General features: G+C 42.2%; 1 protein-coding gene across 1 annotated transcript in view; it reads right to left on the bottom strand.

Annotated features, from left to right (window-relative positions):
• Window positions 1-15081, bottom strand: part of FAM227A (family with sequence similarity 227 member A) — a 53281-nt gene that overhangs the window by 33928 nt on the left and 4272 nt on the right. The window contains exons 3-10 of the mRNA XM_032492272.1: window positions 14118-14200; window positions 11150-11219; window positions 10454-10530; window positions 8875-9021; window positions 6920-7021; window positions 6342-6446; window positions 4300-4423; window positions 1065-1172 (exon numbers count right to left, since the gene is read on the bottom strand). Coding sequence (XP_032348163.1) covers window positions 1065-1172; window positions 4300-4423; window positions 6342-6446; window positions 6920-7021; window positions 8875-9021; window positions 10454-10530; window positions 11150-11219; window positions 14118-14200 — 816 coding nt within the window. The remainder of the gene's footprint in view (window positions 1-1064; window positions 1173-4299; window positions 4424-6341; window positions 6447-6919; window positions 7022-8874; window positions 9022-10453; window positions 10531-11149; window positions 11220-14117; window positions 14201-15081) is intronic.

Raw genomic sequence — 15081 nt, forward strand, 5'->3', positions numbered from 1 at the left:
GGTTAATCGGATTACAGCTTCGGGCTCAGATTCATATTCTTTGACAGTATGAACTGTTTTCACCATATTTAAGGGAAGAAAAAAGTCTCCTCACTCCTATGCCCCACCTCCAAAGGGCCATAGACGTTGCTAAGGAGTTTGATTAGCTCGATGTTGTCTGCCCCCTGGCTCCTACTGACCATTAAAGACAAGCTTTGCTGCATCCTTGGGGTGCCCCATAAAAAGAGGCAGATACCCCCCCAGCTGGAGGATACAGATTTATTCTAACCCAAGGATGTGTCTCTCTGGCTTCACAGTCCTGAGTTTGAATCCCGGTTTAGCCATGGATTGTCTAGTTACCCATCACAGTCCTCTCTCTGTTGCCATGAGGAATGTCTCTGTTCTCTTCAGTGCCTCTGGGTCTTCTCACATGCTGTTCCCTCTGCCTGGGACAGCAATTCTTCCTTTCACTGGCCTAAAGCACACATCCCTCAAATCTCAACTTAAATGCCACTTACTGATGCTCGCAGGCTGGACTGGGTACCCCACCCCCTGCTGCCTCAGCACCCTGTACACCCTGTCATGGCACCCAAGCCACTGCAGTGTAACTGCGTGACCTGAATTTCCCACCAGACCGCACAGCGGGGGCTGTGCCTGACTCCACTCCGTGTTTCTAGTGTTCACTGCGCATAGCGCCCGGCACATGGTGCTTTTTCCGTGTCTGTTGAGTGCAGAAAGAAAGTGGGCCCTGGGCAAGTAGCTTCTCTGAACTCTAGTCTCCTCATCGGTGAAGTGGATCTAGTATGTATTTCAGCCGGCTGCCGTGAGGATTAAATAAAAAGGACACCTGGCACCTGGTACATAGTAGGCACCTAATAACCAGCATCCATTGTTTAATATAAAACATCCCAACACTTATGGGGTGCTGACTCTACAGTTCCTAAGCATTAACATTTCAGTCATTTTGGAGGCTAGTTTAGGGGTACGTGAGAGAGAACCTGGCCTGAGGATTTCAGTACTCAACTAGATGGTGGCTGGGTGCAGCAGGGGGCAAAGGGGACAAAAGTCCCCAGCTAGTACCTTACCCTTCAGCAGTCTGTTTCTCTGCCACATTAATTCTTCTCTCCGGAATCTCTCTGGATCCAAATTCGAGTAGTCCCAGCTGTTATAGCCTTCTGGGCAAGGATATATACCTAAGAAGGAGTCAAAGAGTGATAATGAAAACTTCTGCAAAAGTGAAAAGGAGGCAGAAAATGGAAGACAAAGGCCTCTGAGACGCCCCCTGCTGGTCCCGGGGAGGCTGGGCTTCCAGCATTAGCCCCACCCTGCTCTGGTCTTGTAGGCTTGGGTGAGTCACTTTCTCTCTAGGAGACTTTGGTTTCTTCTTCTGGAAAATGGTTCAGGAAACCTGACATGATATTATTATACAGAAAACCCTAAAGATTCCACCAAAAACTGTTAGAACTAATAAATGAATTCAGTAAACTTTCAGGACACAAAATGAACATACAAAAATCAGTTGTTTTTATATACTAACAATAAATTATCTGAAAAAGAAATAAAACAACCCCATTTACAATTAAACTTAGAGCCAAGGAATTAAAAGATCTATATTATACATTGAAAATTCTAAGACACTGATGAAAGAAATTGAAGACAGAAATAAATGAAAAGATATCCCATGTTCATGAATTACAAGAAATAATATTGTTTAAATGTCCATACTACTCAAGCCATCTATAGATTCAGTGTAATCCTTATTAAAATTCCAATGGTATTTTTCATAGAAATAGAAAAAAAAATCCTAAAATTTGTATGGATCCACAAAGACTCCAAATAACTAAACCAATCTTGCAAAAGAATAGAGCTGGAGGCACCACATGCCCTGTTTTTAAACTATATTACAAAGCTATGGAAATCAAAACAATATGGTACTGGCAGAAAAACAGACACACATATCAATGAAACAGAACTGAGAGCCCCAGAAATAAACCCATGCATATATGATCAATGAATATTTAACAAAGGAGCCAAGAATACTCAATGGGCAAAAAGTGTAGTCTCTTCAATAAATGGTGCTGGGAAAACTGGATATTCATATGCAAAAGAATAAAACTGGACCCCTCTTATACCACTTACAAAAGTTAACTCAAAAGAGGTTAAGGACTTAAATGTAAGACCTGAACCATAAAACTCCCAGAATAAAACCCAGGGGAAAAGTTCCCTGACATTGGTCTTGGCAGTGATTTTTGGGGGTATAATACCAAAAGAACAAGAAACAAAAGCTAAAATAAATAAGAGGGGCTACATCCAACTAAAAAGCACAGCAAAAGAAACAACAAAATGAAAAGGCAACTTACAGAATGGGAGAAAACATTTGCAAACCATATGAATAATAAGGGGTTAATATTCAAAGTACATAAGAAACTTACAGAACTCAGTAGCAAAAAAGCCAAATAATCCAATTAGAAAATGAGCAAAGGATCTCAATAGACATTTTTCCAAAGACATACAAATGACCAACTAGTACGTGAAAAGATGCTCAACATCAGTAATCATCAGGGAAATGCAAATCAAAACCATAGAATGGTTATTATCAAAAAGATAAGTGATAACAAATGCTGGCGAGGATGTAAGGAAAAAGGGAACTTTTGTGCACTGCTGACAGGAAATGTAAATTGGTACAGCCACTATGGAAAACAGTATGGAAGTTCCGCAAAAAATTAAAAGTAGTAGTACCGTGTGATCCAGGACTCTCACTTACAATATATAGCCAAAGGAAATGAAATCACAGTCTGAAAGAGATGCCTGCACCCTCATGTTGACTGCAGCATTATTCACTATAGCCAAGACATGGAAACAACGTAAGTGTCCACTGACAATGAATGAGTGAAGAAAATGTGACGCATACACACAATAGAATAGTATTCAGCCATAAAAAAGGAAACTTTGCCATTTGCGACAACATGGCCTTGAGAACCTTATGCTAAGTGAAATAAGTCAAAGGAAGACAAATACTGTATGATCTCGCTTATGTGTGTAATCTAAAAAAGCCAAACTCACACAAACACAGAGTAGAACGGTGGTGGCCAGGGCTAGGGGTGGGGGAAATTAGATGTTGGTCAAAGGGTACAAACTTCCAGTTACTGAAGGAACAAGTTCTGGGGATTTAATGTACAGCACGGTGACTACAGTTAATAATTCTGTATTGTATACTTGAAAGTTGCTATGAGAGTAAATCTTAAACCATCTCACCATAAAACAACACCAACAAAATGGGAATTATGTGAGCTGAAGGATGTGTTAACTAACCTGCTTGTGGTAAAAATTTCACAGTATGTACTTGTGCCAAATCATCACATTGTACACCTTAAAGTTCCACAGTGTCATACGTCAATTACATCCCAACAAAGCTGGGGGAAATTTTTTTCTCTAGCTGACAAAAGTGGCTCACTGTGCCAAGACTGTTTATAAAACAATGTAGTTTATGCTGATCACTCGCTTTCCTGGCATTTTGGAACATGACAGACAGAAAGGTCTACATGACCAGCCCCCAGTAAAAACCTTGGGTGCTGTTTCTCTAATGGGCTTCTGGGCACAAACGTCACACAATGTTGTTACGTGTTCACCGCAGAGCAGGAGGGGGCTCTGCATAACCCCTCACGGGAGGGAGAGACCACAAGGAATCCTCCAAACACTGCCTATCTTTCCCCTTATGTGGTAAAGGCTGTCTCCTTACTACATCACAACAAATCTTGGCCATAAACTCAACTATAAGCTGAGCCCTGTGAGTTCTACCAAATCCCCTAATGTGGGAGTGATCTTGGAGACCCTCAGCACAGTGGGGAATGTGAAAAGTGCTTACTTAGCACAGTACCTCGTACACAGGTACCTCTCAGTAAATATTGCTTTTAATGACCTTAAAAAATGTTTAGCTCGAGATGGGGAAAGTGGGGAAGGAGACTGAAAAGCAAACATCAAACTGGCACTGTGTGTGCTGGAGGGAGAGGGGGACTACAGTTGCGCCACTTGGGGTCGCACCGGGGATGGAAGTGTGGGATTACCTACAGCACTGAAACCTGCTCCCTGCAGATGCCGCCGGGCACAAAAGGGGACTAGGGATGGCTCAAATGTTTGAGGAAGCAGGAAAATTGGCACTTCTTGGGCTCCAACCACACACTTTACTTTCTTTACTGCCAAGGAGAGAAAAGGACAACTGCCTCAGTGAAGGGGTGAGACGGCAACAGGAACACACCCAGGCTCTGGGGAAAGACGTGTTTCTGGAGTTGCTTTCCCCAGGAGAAAGCAGCCTCCTCTTACCTGAGATCCACAGGCTCATCGTGTTACAGATGTCAGACTTGAATTTGTGCGTGTTGAACCAGGACTGAGGGAAGCAGCAGCAGAAGCTGGTGTACAGGGCTTTACTCAGAAGTGATGGCAACCTCTAGGGGGCAAGCAGAGCTCAGGCAACATTCTGGACGTTTCCACACCCAGAACAGAGCCCCTGACTTCAGAAAGTATCTGTGATAAAACTCTACCCGATGCCACGCATCCTTCCTGTTCACAAGGGGAGCAATTTCCACCTGCAGCTGCCCCACATCTCAGGGGACTCCTTACCCTACCTGGAGACCACTCCTCAAACACTGTGCTATGCTGGCCAGCATCCTCCCCTCCCCCAGCTCTCTGCATGTAGTCTGTGGCTCAGCCCCTTCTGCAACCTGGCCAAAGAGTAGCTCAGAAGATGATAAGGAACATTTGCCAGACCCATCTTGCTGTCTCCCAGAGGTAACAGTAAGTCCTACTTACTGTTTTTTTCTCTTCTGTGCACAGGTGGTACTGTTGTTGCTTTTTCACTATGGTTAAGCTCAAATTATACATCCATATGTGGCTTTATTCATTTAATATTATAACATAAACACTTTTCCAGGTTACCATAAACTCTCTGGGATTTTTTTTTTCCAATAGTGACCTTCATAATCTTGTGCTGAGTGGCCATATCAAAACTTAAACATGTCCCATCGGTGGATTCTGTCTTGTTTCTAAGACTTTGCGTAACAAATTACGCAGAATAATTTTATTTATTTTTTAAGCTAGCTCAGTGTCTGGCACATATGAGGCAGTCAAAAATTTGTTGAATGCATGAGCGAAAGCAGCTTTTACTATACATTAGATTTTGACTTCTAAGAAGATGAGATAATAATAGTAATTAGAGCAGCTATTATATATTGGGAGCTTATCATGTGCTGGGTCATTTGTCAGATGCCTTACAAATATCATCTCATTTAATCCTTAGGATAACTCAGTGTGAGAGGTATTATTACCCCCATTTTATAGATGATGAAACGGAGACACAGAAAGCCTAAGTGACTAGTTAAGTAGACACTTAACTAGTAAAGTGCCTTTCAGCATATCTGCATCAACTCACTTCCCACTCATACTGTCCGAGTGCCATTGCCCTATATCCTTTGCAACCCTGGCAATTACGCTTCTTTTAATCTATGCAATCTAGCAGGGAAAAAGGGTATCAAATGATTAAGGGTATCAAATGAAAAGGGGTATTAATTGACTTAATTTGTATTTTTGACTAGTTAAAGGTGAACTTTTTTTCCCATTTGTATTTCTTACCCGGTAGATTTCTGGTTTATGTACTCTGTCCATTGGTCCATTTTTTCTTACTGATTTGTAAGACTTTTTTATGTTGTGTGGTATATACGCTACCAGTATTTTTGCATAGTTTCTCATTTGCCTTGTAACTTTGACTGTAATAATTTAAATAATTTATATAGTTAAATCAGTCTTTTCCTTTATGGTTAACTCCTTGGGGTCATATTTAGAAAGTCTTCCTCCACCTCCAAACCATGTATTCACTTATATTTTCTTCTAGCAATCCTTTTAGTACATATATACATACACACACACTAAAAAGTATATATCCATATTCATATTTTAAATTTTAAAATAATATGCGTATTTAAATACTACAGAAATAAATAAAATAGAAAAGGAAGTCTCTTATAACTTCATTCCCTGGAGATAAGCACTGCTACGAGTTTGGTAAATATTTTTCCAGACTTCCTTTTCTATTCATAGGCACACATACATATACGTATATGTATATATATACAATTTTTCTAACATAGAGTTGTATAAATCGCTTTGTTTTTCACTTAAAATATATCATTACATCTTCCCAATCAGACCTACCTTATTTTTGTAACTGCTGCATTACAAGTCAGTGTATGAAGATATTTACTAATTACTAATTACTCCCTTATGGAAAGAATGTTTAGGGCATTAAACTGGCACTAGAAGTGAATAGCCATCTAATGTGATTCTTTTTCTAAACAATGGTTGATACTTACTTTTAAGAGAGCCTCCTCATAGTGGGACCTGGATTCATGAAACAGAAGAAAGGCATAGTGTTGGGCTATCCGGTCGAACAGCTCACTCTGGATGTCCTTCTTTGGCTACCAGGAATAAAAACGGAGAAGGAATTACTAGGGCCCCTTGTTGAAACAGCCAAGGCCTGAGAATCTTAAGTATTTCTCTCATTTTTAGGAATCTTATTCTTAAGGTATCTAACCTCATATTATTTATGAAGTAATACACTAATTTGTTTTATAGGATCTATAAAACATGCACAGAGAGGGAGAGTGCTGAGGAAAGCACCCTAACTCTGAGCCAGGAGGTCCTGACTTTACTCTTGGCCCTGCCCTTGACCAACCACGTGACATGGACCGGTTCCTAAAGCTCAGGGGAGCTGCAGGACATTGTGCAATGGATATAGCACAGGAGTATGGACGAGGCCTGGATAGGGATGGGTGCTGCCAGGGTGGTCCCTGGAATTAGAGGGGCTTATAGCCCATGTTCAAGAGGCTGAGATTTGCTCCACAGAAACATAACTTAAGTAAGGGAGAGAAGCAGTCAGATTTGCATTTACCTGGTACCTCTCATGAAAGATCCACCAGAAGCTATCCAACCACAGGGCTCTTACAGAAGGAGAAGAGAGAAACTTCTCTAATTCTCTACCTGAACAGAAAGACTTGAAAAGAAACAAAATTCACATTATTATTGCTATTGTTATTGTTTTTTTTTTTTAAATTTACCTGGAGCCACAGCCAGATTCATAATCATCTCCACTCAAAATCTGCCCTTCCTCATGTTCCATGGCTTGTTATTGTTACCAATCACACACCCTCCCCACCAGACATCTTAGGTGTCAACATACTTTGGAGTCAACTTAAAGAAAAACACCTAACCTTTTAGTGACTGCTGACTATTTACCTTGCCAGGTATTTTTACATATTCTCATTTAACTCCTACAATAATCATGCAAGGTGTATGTTATTATCTCCACTTCACAGATGAGGAAACCGAGGACTAAACTGCTGAAGTCACTTGCCCAAAATAATAGAGCCAGCAAGTGGCAGAGCCAGGGTCAGAACCCATAGCTCTCGGCAGCTGCTCCAGGCTCTCACCTACATTCAACCAATAATAATCAACATCAACAAACAGAGATATTATACAAATGCCAAATCACTGGACCATGAAATTCTGCTGAGTTAGTAGTAAGCATACGGAATTCTCAAATTAGAATAGAATTATCAGTGAACTCAGAGAGGCAGAAAACTCAGGCTTCATTGCCCTACACCTGAGTCTTGTACGTTGTCCGAACTCCAAAGCTACTATGTAATATGTAACATTTGTTGAATGCTTGCCACATATCTGGCACTGGGCTAAGCTGTTCATTCCTTATCTCACTTTATTTTTCACCATCTATGTGATAGGTGCTGCAAGATGAAACTCTTATTCCCAGTTTATAAGAGAGGGGAGTGAGGATCGAAAGGTTAGGATTCTTGCCTAAGTTTACACAGCCCGGGAGGCTCAAAAGCAGGCAGCCTGGCCCCAGAGACACCGCACAGGCTGCCTCTCCTCCCACCACTAGGAAGAGCAGAGACCTCTCTTGCTCTCATCCTAGATGCAAAAGGAAAGATTCCTTGGCGCTCCCTTCAAGCCTATAGACACTGAAGGCACGGTGCATCGATAAGCAAGTGACCCTTGTTAACAAGAAGCTCTCTGAGCCCTGCTCTTGGTTTTGTTTTTTTCACCTTTCCTCATATTTCCTTAGAGAGGCAGTAAGGTCAGGCAGGTGAACAGCAGACTTGTGTTACCACATTGCCTGGATTCTAATTCAGCTTTCTCATTTATTAGCTGCGTGACCCTGAACAATGTTATTGCACCCGGCTGTGCTCAGTTTCCTCATCTGGGAAATGGAGCTGATGAGGCACATCCTCCTCTCTCCACACCCCCTCACAAACATCCCCCAGCTTCTGAGTGGCCACCGTTGTCTCACATACGCACAGGTTCTTCTGAGCCTTAGAATCCACTCTCCCTCCCTCCCTCCCTCTCCCTCACTTCTTTCCTTCCTTTTTCCCTTCCTTGTTTTGGAACCCAGTGTGCGCTACTCTCCAGGTGGATAACTCACCCCATGGGGTACCATGGGGCATAGGAAGAAAATATTCTAACTAATGTCTCTTTAAGAAAAAAAAAATTAAATTCACCAATATACAACACAGTGACTGACAACAGAACATGTATATCATTTATAAGACACAAGCATCATGAGGGTGTGCACTCCAAATTCTGTGCTAACAGGACACATGATCAGAACAGCCAGGAGACCAGAGCTCTAAAAGAAAGGGTCTAGGTTTTACAGAGAACATGGGCCTGGGGTCTAAGCTCAGCTCAGTCACTTGCAAACCACGTGGCTCTCAGCAACTTAATTGCCCTGACTCTCGGTTTCCTGGGGTGTAAACCTGGGACAGCTGTGCCTGCTGCATGGGTGGTCATGAAGTTGGCTGGACATCAGAGGTGAGCTCTGCCTGCTTTCCTTACCTTGCCACTGAGAGTGTTTTTCTCTGCCCGGATCACATTGCCCACCATGTCACAGAAGTCTACCCCGTTCGGAAGACTGTTTGGCCTAGAGCTGTCAAACTGTGGATACCGGTACAGCTCTGCCAGCAGATTTTTATCTGCTGTTTTCTGAAGCAAAAAAGAATATGAAAATGGTCTTCCTCATTTGACAGTATAAAACAATAGGATAGCTTCCCATTTTTATCATGAAGATAATACAATATTACAACCTTATAGAACATTGAAAAAAAATGAGGGTACATTCAGGATCCCAGCACCCCTTACCAAACACCTATTTACATTATTTCTGCTTCCCCTTTCAGGCTTTGAACACATGTATACAAATACGTACTCCAACCATTTTATAATATACATATGCATGCACACATTTTTTGTCCTGCTTCATTAACTTAACTTCAGATTTTTCACATTGCTATACTGTCTTCAAATTTATCATTCAAAATAATGTATCTTGTTAAGAAGATGTGCTATAATTTAACTACTCATTGATTACTTCCAATCAACATTACCTATTTATAACTTGGAGCATATGGTTCCCTCATTTAAGGTTATTTATTTAGAATGAATTTCTCAAAATGGCAATATTAGATCAAAGGATAGGATTATCCCTATTGTTCCTAATATAGATCATAAAATGGATTTTTAGAATAAAAATAAAATGACTATAAAAATGTAAAAATACAGAAAAGTAGAAAAAGGAAACCAATTATCGCCACTCAAAGGCACCTACTGAAACACTCTGAGGGACCGAGTTACTCTCTAAGTGGGCTACGGCATTGACAATGGAAGAGCTCAGTGAGTAACTGCTTTGACTGTGGATCAGACAACCGGAGATCAGGTGTCAGCTCAGGACACTTAAATTTTCTCGGCCACCATCACAGGTAGTATGACAATTTCAGGGCAGACCATCAACTATCAGGCTTTATGCTGTGTGGAAATTTCCTAGGCTAAAAGGTGAAAAACGATGACATATTCTCCTACATTTACAGGGTGAATACACATGACCTGGGTAGTTTAAAGAGCAAGCTTAGGAGAATCTTAACTGGGGTGGTGGTGAGGCAGGGCCAGACTGCTGCTAGACAGACAGCAGAGAGAGTCTGGCCACAGGTAAGAGAATCTGAGCAGGAAGCAGGGCTCTGCCGCCAACAGGCTGCGTGATGCTGGACAGGTCCTCTGAGTCAGCTCCCTGAGGGGCCTGTAGTGACCACAGAACTAGCACTGCTGTGGGAGAGGGCCCCTTGGAGCTGTGCAGCACAGTGGTTCTGTGTGAACTGAATCTGAGCTCACTGTTTCTAAGGGGAGACATCTTCTAAGTTCTGAAAATAAACAGACAAATGACTTCTGGAACACTCATTCTACCTTTTCCAGGCTGTTATGAGAAATTCTAACAGCAAGATACTTTAAGATTCTTTGAAAAGGGAACTCTGCCATTTTCCTGCATAATCACTATCCGCTTGCCAAGTATCCCTCCCTGGGAATAAAATCTATTTCATGCCCAGCAGAAACCGGTGAGAAACAGACTCAGCAATAGATCCCTTACCCTTTTGATAATGAAAGATTTGACATTCCTGGATTCTGAGCCTTTGCAAATATACTCTGATTTTCTTTGACTCTTTTCTATAGGAGGAAAGCAGAGAAATAGGATGTGAGTAACCACAGGGTCTGTCCACTGCTGTGTGGTAATTATACCTGTGATTTTGCACTCAACCCGAGCAGCCAGATGACACGCACACTATTAGTCTCCCTAGATTCCACCTGCGTTGCTGACTTTCTACGAATCCCCTCCTTATTCGATTAGACCACTTGAGCCAGAGAAGCGGTCAGGAGGAGTAGACAAAACACGGACTTTGAAATCAGGCTGGGGCAAATCCAGGACCTGCCACAGACATGCTGTGTGGCTTTCAGCAAGTTGTCCCCTTACCCTCAAGCCTGTTCTCGCATCTATAAAATATATTCAGTGGTACCTGCCTCACAGGTAGGGGGGATACTGAAGCTTTTACAAGGGGATATGTAAGAAAGCACCTGGTGCAAAGTATCCCATAGCAGGTCGTTTTGAAACGGTATTGTCTCCCCTCCCTTCCTTGCCCAATGCCAAGAGGTCAGATTTAAGGTTCTTTCATAAGAAGACAAAAATATCCTCATCTGAAACTCCAGATTCCAACTCAATTGTATTTTAGAGACTAAAAAAACCAAACCCCACAAAAACACCATCAAGGTGATGAGAAAGGAGTTTTGCCTCTGTCTCCCGAGCCGCCGTGACTTTTCTCTCTTAAAGCCTTCTTCTCCAACTCAAATTTCTCAATTGCCTTCAAAAACCAAAAAGAAATGGGGGATTAGGGATTACAGCAAATCTCAGAGGAAGGCAGGGGTCAGGGATTGGGCCATTTCTCCTGCTGATGTGTAAAATGCCTGGAGCAAAGCTTGCGGCAGTGCCTTGCTGTCTCCTCACTAGCTGGTAGGGCCTTGGTGGCCATCAGTGTCACTGACCCCATCTCCCTGAGTGTCACCACTAACAGGTCTCCTACCCACCTTCTCCCAGGCTGTCCCTCCTCCTGTCTACACCTCTGAGGAGGAAAGGATTTGGAATGGGGTTCCAATCATGGCTCCATAGGTTATAAGCTTTTGTTTAATCTCTGTAAAAGGGGATAATAATACCTACCTTCCAGTGCTCTTATAAGGATCAGATATAAGGAATTTAATGTGACTGTAAACTGATTATACTTCAATATAAACATATATATATATATATATATACATACAAAAAAAGAGATAGCTGGTTTCTAGCATTAGTAAAACCATTAATAATCTCCAGACACCTTAGACAAGTCATTTAAAACAGATAATAGTGTCTGAACTACCTACCTCAAAAGGTGGCTATGATGTGGATAAAGAGAGCTCAGATACAAAACTGTTCAGAAAATTTTAAGGTGCTACATAAATGTGAAATGTTTTGTCATGTTATGACTCTCGAGAAAATAAACATAGCTTATAATTGGGAAAAAAGAAAGAATTGAATGTGTTTTAAAACACCAGTAGAGAGTCTATCAGATAGGAGCTGCTCAATAAAGGGTAACGGTTATTATTATTAACCATCATACCCTTGACCTCTCAAGAGATTTCTCTTGATCTGATTCCTCCTCCCCCACTTCTCCTAAAAAGGAAAGGAAAATGAATGTCAGTGACCCAACAAGTTGCACTGATTATCAACCGTGAGCCCAGCACTGAGCCTGTATTACAAAGTTAATGAAGTATGATTCTGTGTCCTCGCCCTCAAGGAATTTACAGTCTATTCGGAGAGCCAAATCAGCGTGCTTCTGATGTATAAATGGCAGACACGCTGTGGCCAACAGAGGTTGGGTAGGGGAGCCCAGGGATGCTCTGGTGGCAGCAGGCAGTCAGCTTCTGCCAGACCTGACCAGCTGCATGGGCAGGGGAGCAGGAAGGACAGGCAAAGGGTCCCTTCCCCCAGGTCACGTGAGCCCCATCCTGACTCTGAATGGATGCTGGGTTCAATCCCCAGTACCTCCAATTAAAAAAAAAAAAAGAAAAGAAAAAAGAAAACAATCCTAAATGTACATGTTGTATGTCTCTAAATATAGTTTAGAAAGTTCTAGAAGGATACCCACCACATAGTTAGCAATGGTTACTTCTAGGGAGGGAACTAGGGCTGGAGGAAAAGTGACTTTCACTGTTTACTTATATACTTGTAGATGGTTTGAATACTCCAGAATAAGCATGCATTGCTTTGCTCTTTAAATTTTTAAAAAGAAAAGAAAATGACTCACGAGCTCAACTGATCCCAAAAGTCAGTACTAGAAAAGCTGGGATGAGGGTGAAGCTAAAAATTGTGGAGCAAATCACCAGGTCAGGATGCTGGGGGCCAAGGAAGTTGGTGGAGAGCAAGATGCCAGGTGGTGAGGGATGAGGGGGGTTTGGTGAGTTGAACAGCAGGAAGTGAAGAAGCAGGGCTAAGACAGACCAAGGAAGTAGAGAAGGGATGAGAAAGAAGGGCCAGGAGAGCACAGGCCCTGAAGACCAGGGTAGGAGAGGACCCACAGAGAAGTTCCTCCCAGTCTATAGACCTGCACTGCCAGCAATGACTTGGGTTTTCATCTAGTCTGAGTCTCACTGTGTTTGGAACCATGGATAGTAATGTAAATGGAAAAAAAAAAAAGTAATGTAAATGAGTGAAGCAGGCCAAGTGTAAGGCGATGTGGCAACTAACACTTTGCCTCTGTATGAGGAACAGTAGGGAGTGGTGGGGACTCTGGCGACCTGGAGATGTCGTACTCTGATAAAGGGAGCCCCTGCTCTTCTGCACCAGCTGATGATGGCCACGTGGAAGTGCAGACGCAGCCAGGACTGCTCGGTCCAAAGGGAGCAAACAAAACTCATGAGAAGCCCAGATGTGGCCCACAGATTGCCAATGAGTGGCCTCCAGTGTAGATGAAAAACCTGCAGGTTAGAGAGCAAGCTTGCCTGCAGCACACAGGATCCCCCAAAGAGTAAATCTCCAACATCATAACCCTCCTCCTCCTAGCCACCATGTGTTGGAGTGAGGCAGGTCAACTCACCAAGCCGTTAAGGGCCTGTCCGGCCTGAGTAGTGTGGAACTGGCCCTCTCAACAATACACTTGTAACCAGTGAGGGGCAGGTCCTTGTTGTGACTTGTTGGTTGGTTGACTTATGTTGCTGTCATTTCAAACCTGTATATCTCGGAGATTTCTAGATTTATGCCTCAGATTTCCTAAGTGCAGTTAAAAATCAAATGCACTGTAGCCAAAGCCCAAGACAGCCAAACAGACATTGCAGATGACTCACGCTAGTGTTCCTACACGACTACAAAGGTGGATACACGTCATTACACGTTGTCCAAACTCACAGAACGTACAGCACAGAGAGAACCCTAATGTAAACACGGGCTGTGGGGGATAGTGATGTGTCAGTTTAGGTGCATCAATTGTAATAAATGTACCACTTCGGTGATGAGGAGGTTGTGCTTGTGTGGGGACAGGAGTTTGTGGGAACTCTGTACTTCAGCTCAATTTTGCTAAGAACCTAGAACTGCTCTCAAAAATAAAGTTGGTTAATTTAAAAAATATGTATCTTTGAGATTTCTATGGTGCACATGTGCTTTCAAATAGAGGAGCCCCCTGGGCCTTTCCTTCCTTCCTGGAAGCCTTGCCTCAGCACTCACAACTCACCAGGCTGTGCACCAGCGGGTTGGGACTCAGATCTATTTCGGCAATCGTCTGGTTCACCTGCTGTATGGAGCCAATAAGGCACGCTGGGGGGTAAGTCCGTTAAGGAAACTCTGGGTAATGATTACACACAAACAGAACAGGGTGGGGCTAGCCTGGCAAGGCGGTGGCTCACTCCCTTTTTGTGCTGTGTCTCCACTTAATTATTTTTGTTGTTGTTGTTGTTTTATTTTTCCATTTATTTTCCTTGCAAACATTCATACTTCTTTTATCTTGTTTCAAATGAGTTCCTTTATAAATGATAAGCAAAAATTAATCATATCGTAAATACCTTGGAAAACATAAAAATCTTCCATTATGCTACCACCCTAACAACTTCTGTTAGGTTTTGGGGAGATTTTCTTCTAGTATTATTACATATATCCTTTTTTACATAATTACCACCTTAGTGTATGCCTCTATTACTACTCTGACTTCTCTCCCACTCATTATTATGATCATTTTCCAAAAGGCTAAATAATCTTCATAATATTTTAAATGGCAGTATACAAATCCACTTAGACAACGTATCTTAACAGACTTAACTGTTCCTTGGCTATTGAATATTTAAGTTGTGTATAATTTTCTTGCAATTATAATGCTGTGATGTACAGAGTCGCACAAAGAGCTGTGTCCATATTTTGGATTCTTCCTTTAAGACAGACTTTTCAGGTGACAGATAGCTGGATCCAAGGGTATCTAGACCTTGTTTATCACTCCTGAAATCTCTGTTCAGTTCAGTGGCCCCTCTTGTTGCCCTCTTTACTTTTGCATTTCTTTCTGTCTTAGCTTCAATTGGTCTAGGATATATCCTTTGTAAAAGTCCAATAATCCTACCACTCCTCACTGCCTTCACGTAAAGCAAGGTTCACTCTTACTTCCATTACCCTCAAGTGTTTTTACAAATCGGAGGATACTTGACAAATAA

Source organism: Camelus ferus, chromosome 12 (genome assembly GCF_009834535.1).
Source record: "Camelus ferus isolate YT-003-E chromosome 12, BCGSAC_Cfer_1.0, whole genome shotgun sequence".
In the NCBI taxonomy this organism is placed as follows: Eukaryota; Metazoa; Chordata; class Mammalia; order Artiodactyla; family Camelidae; genus Camelus; species Camelus ferus.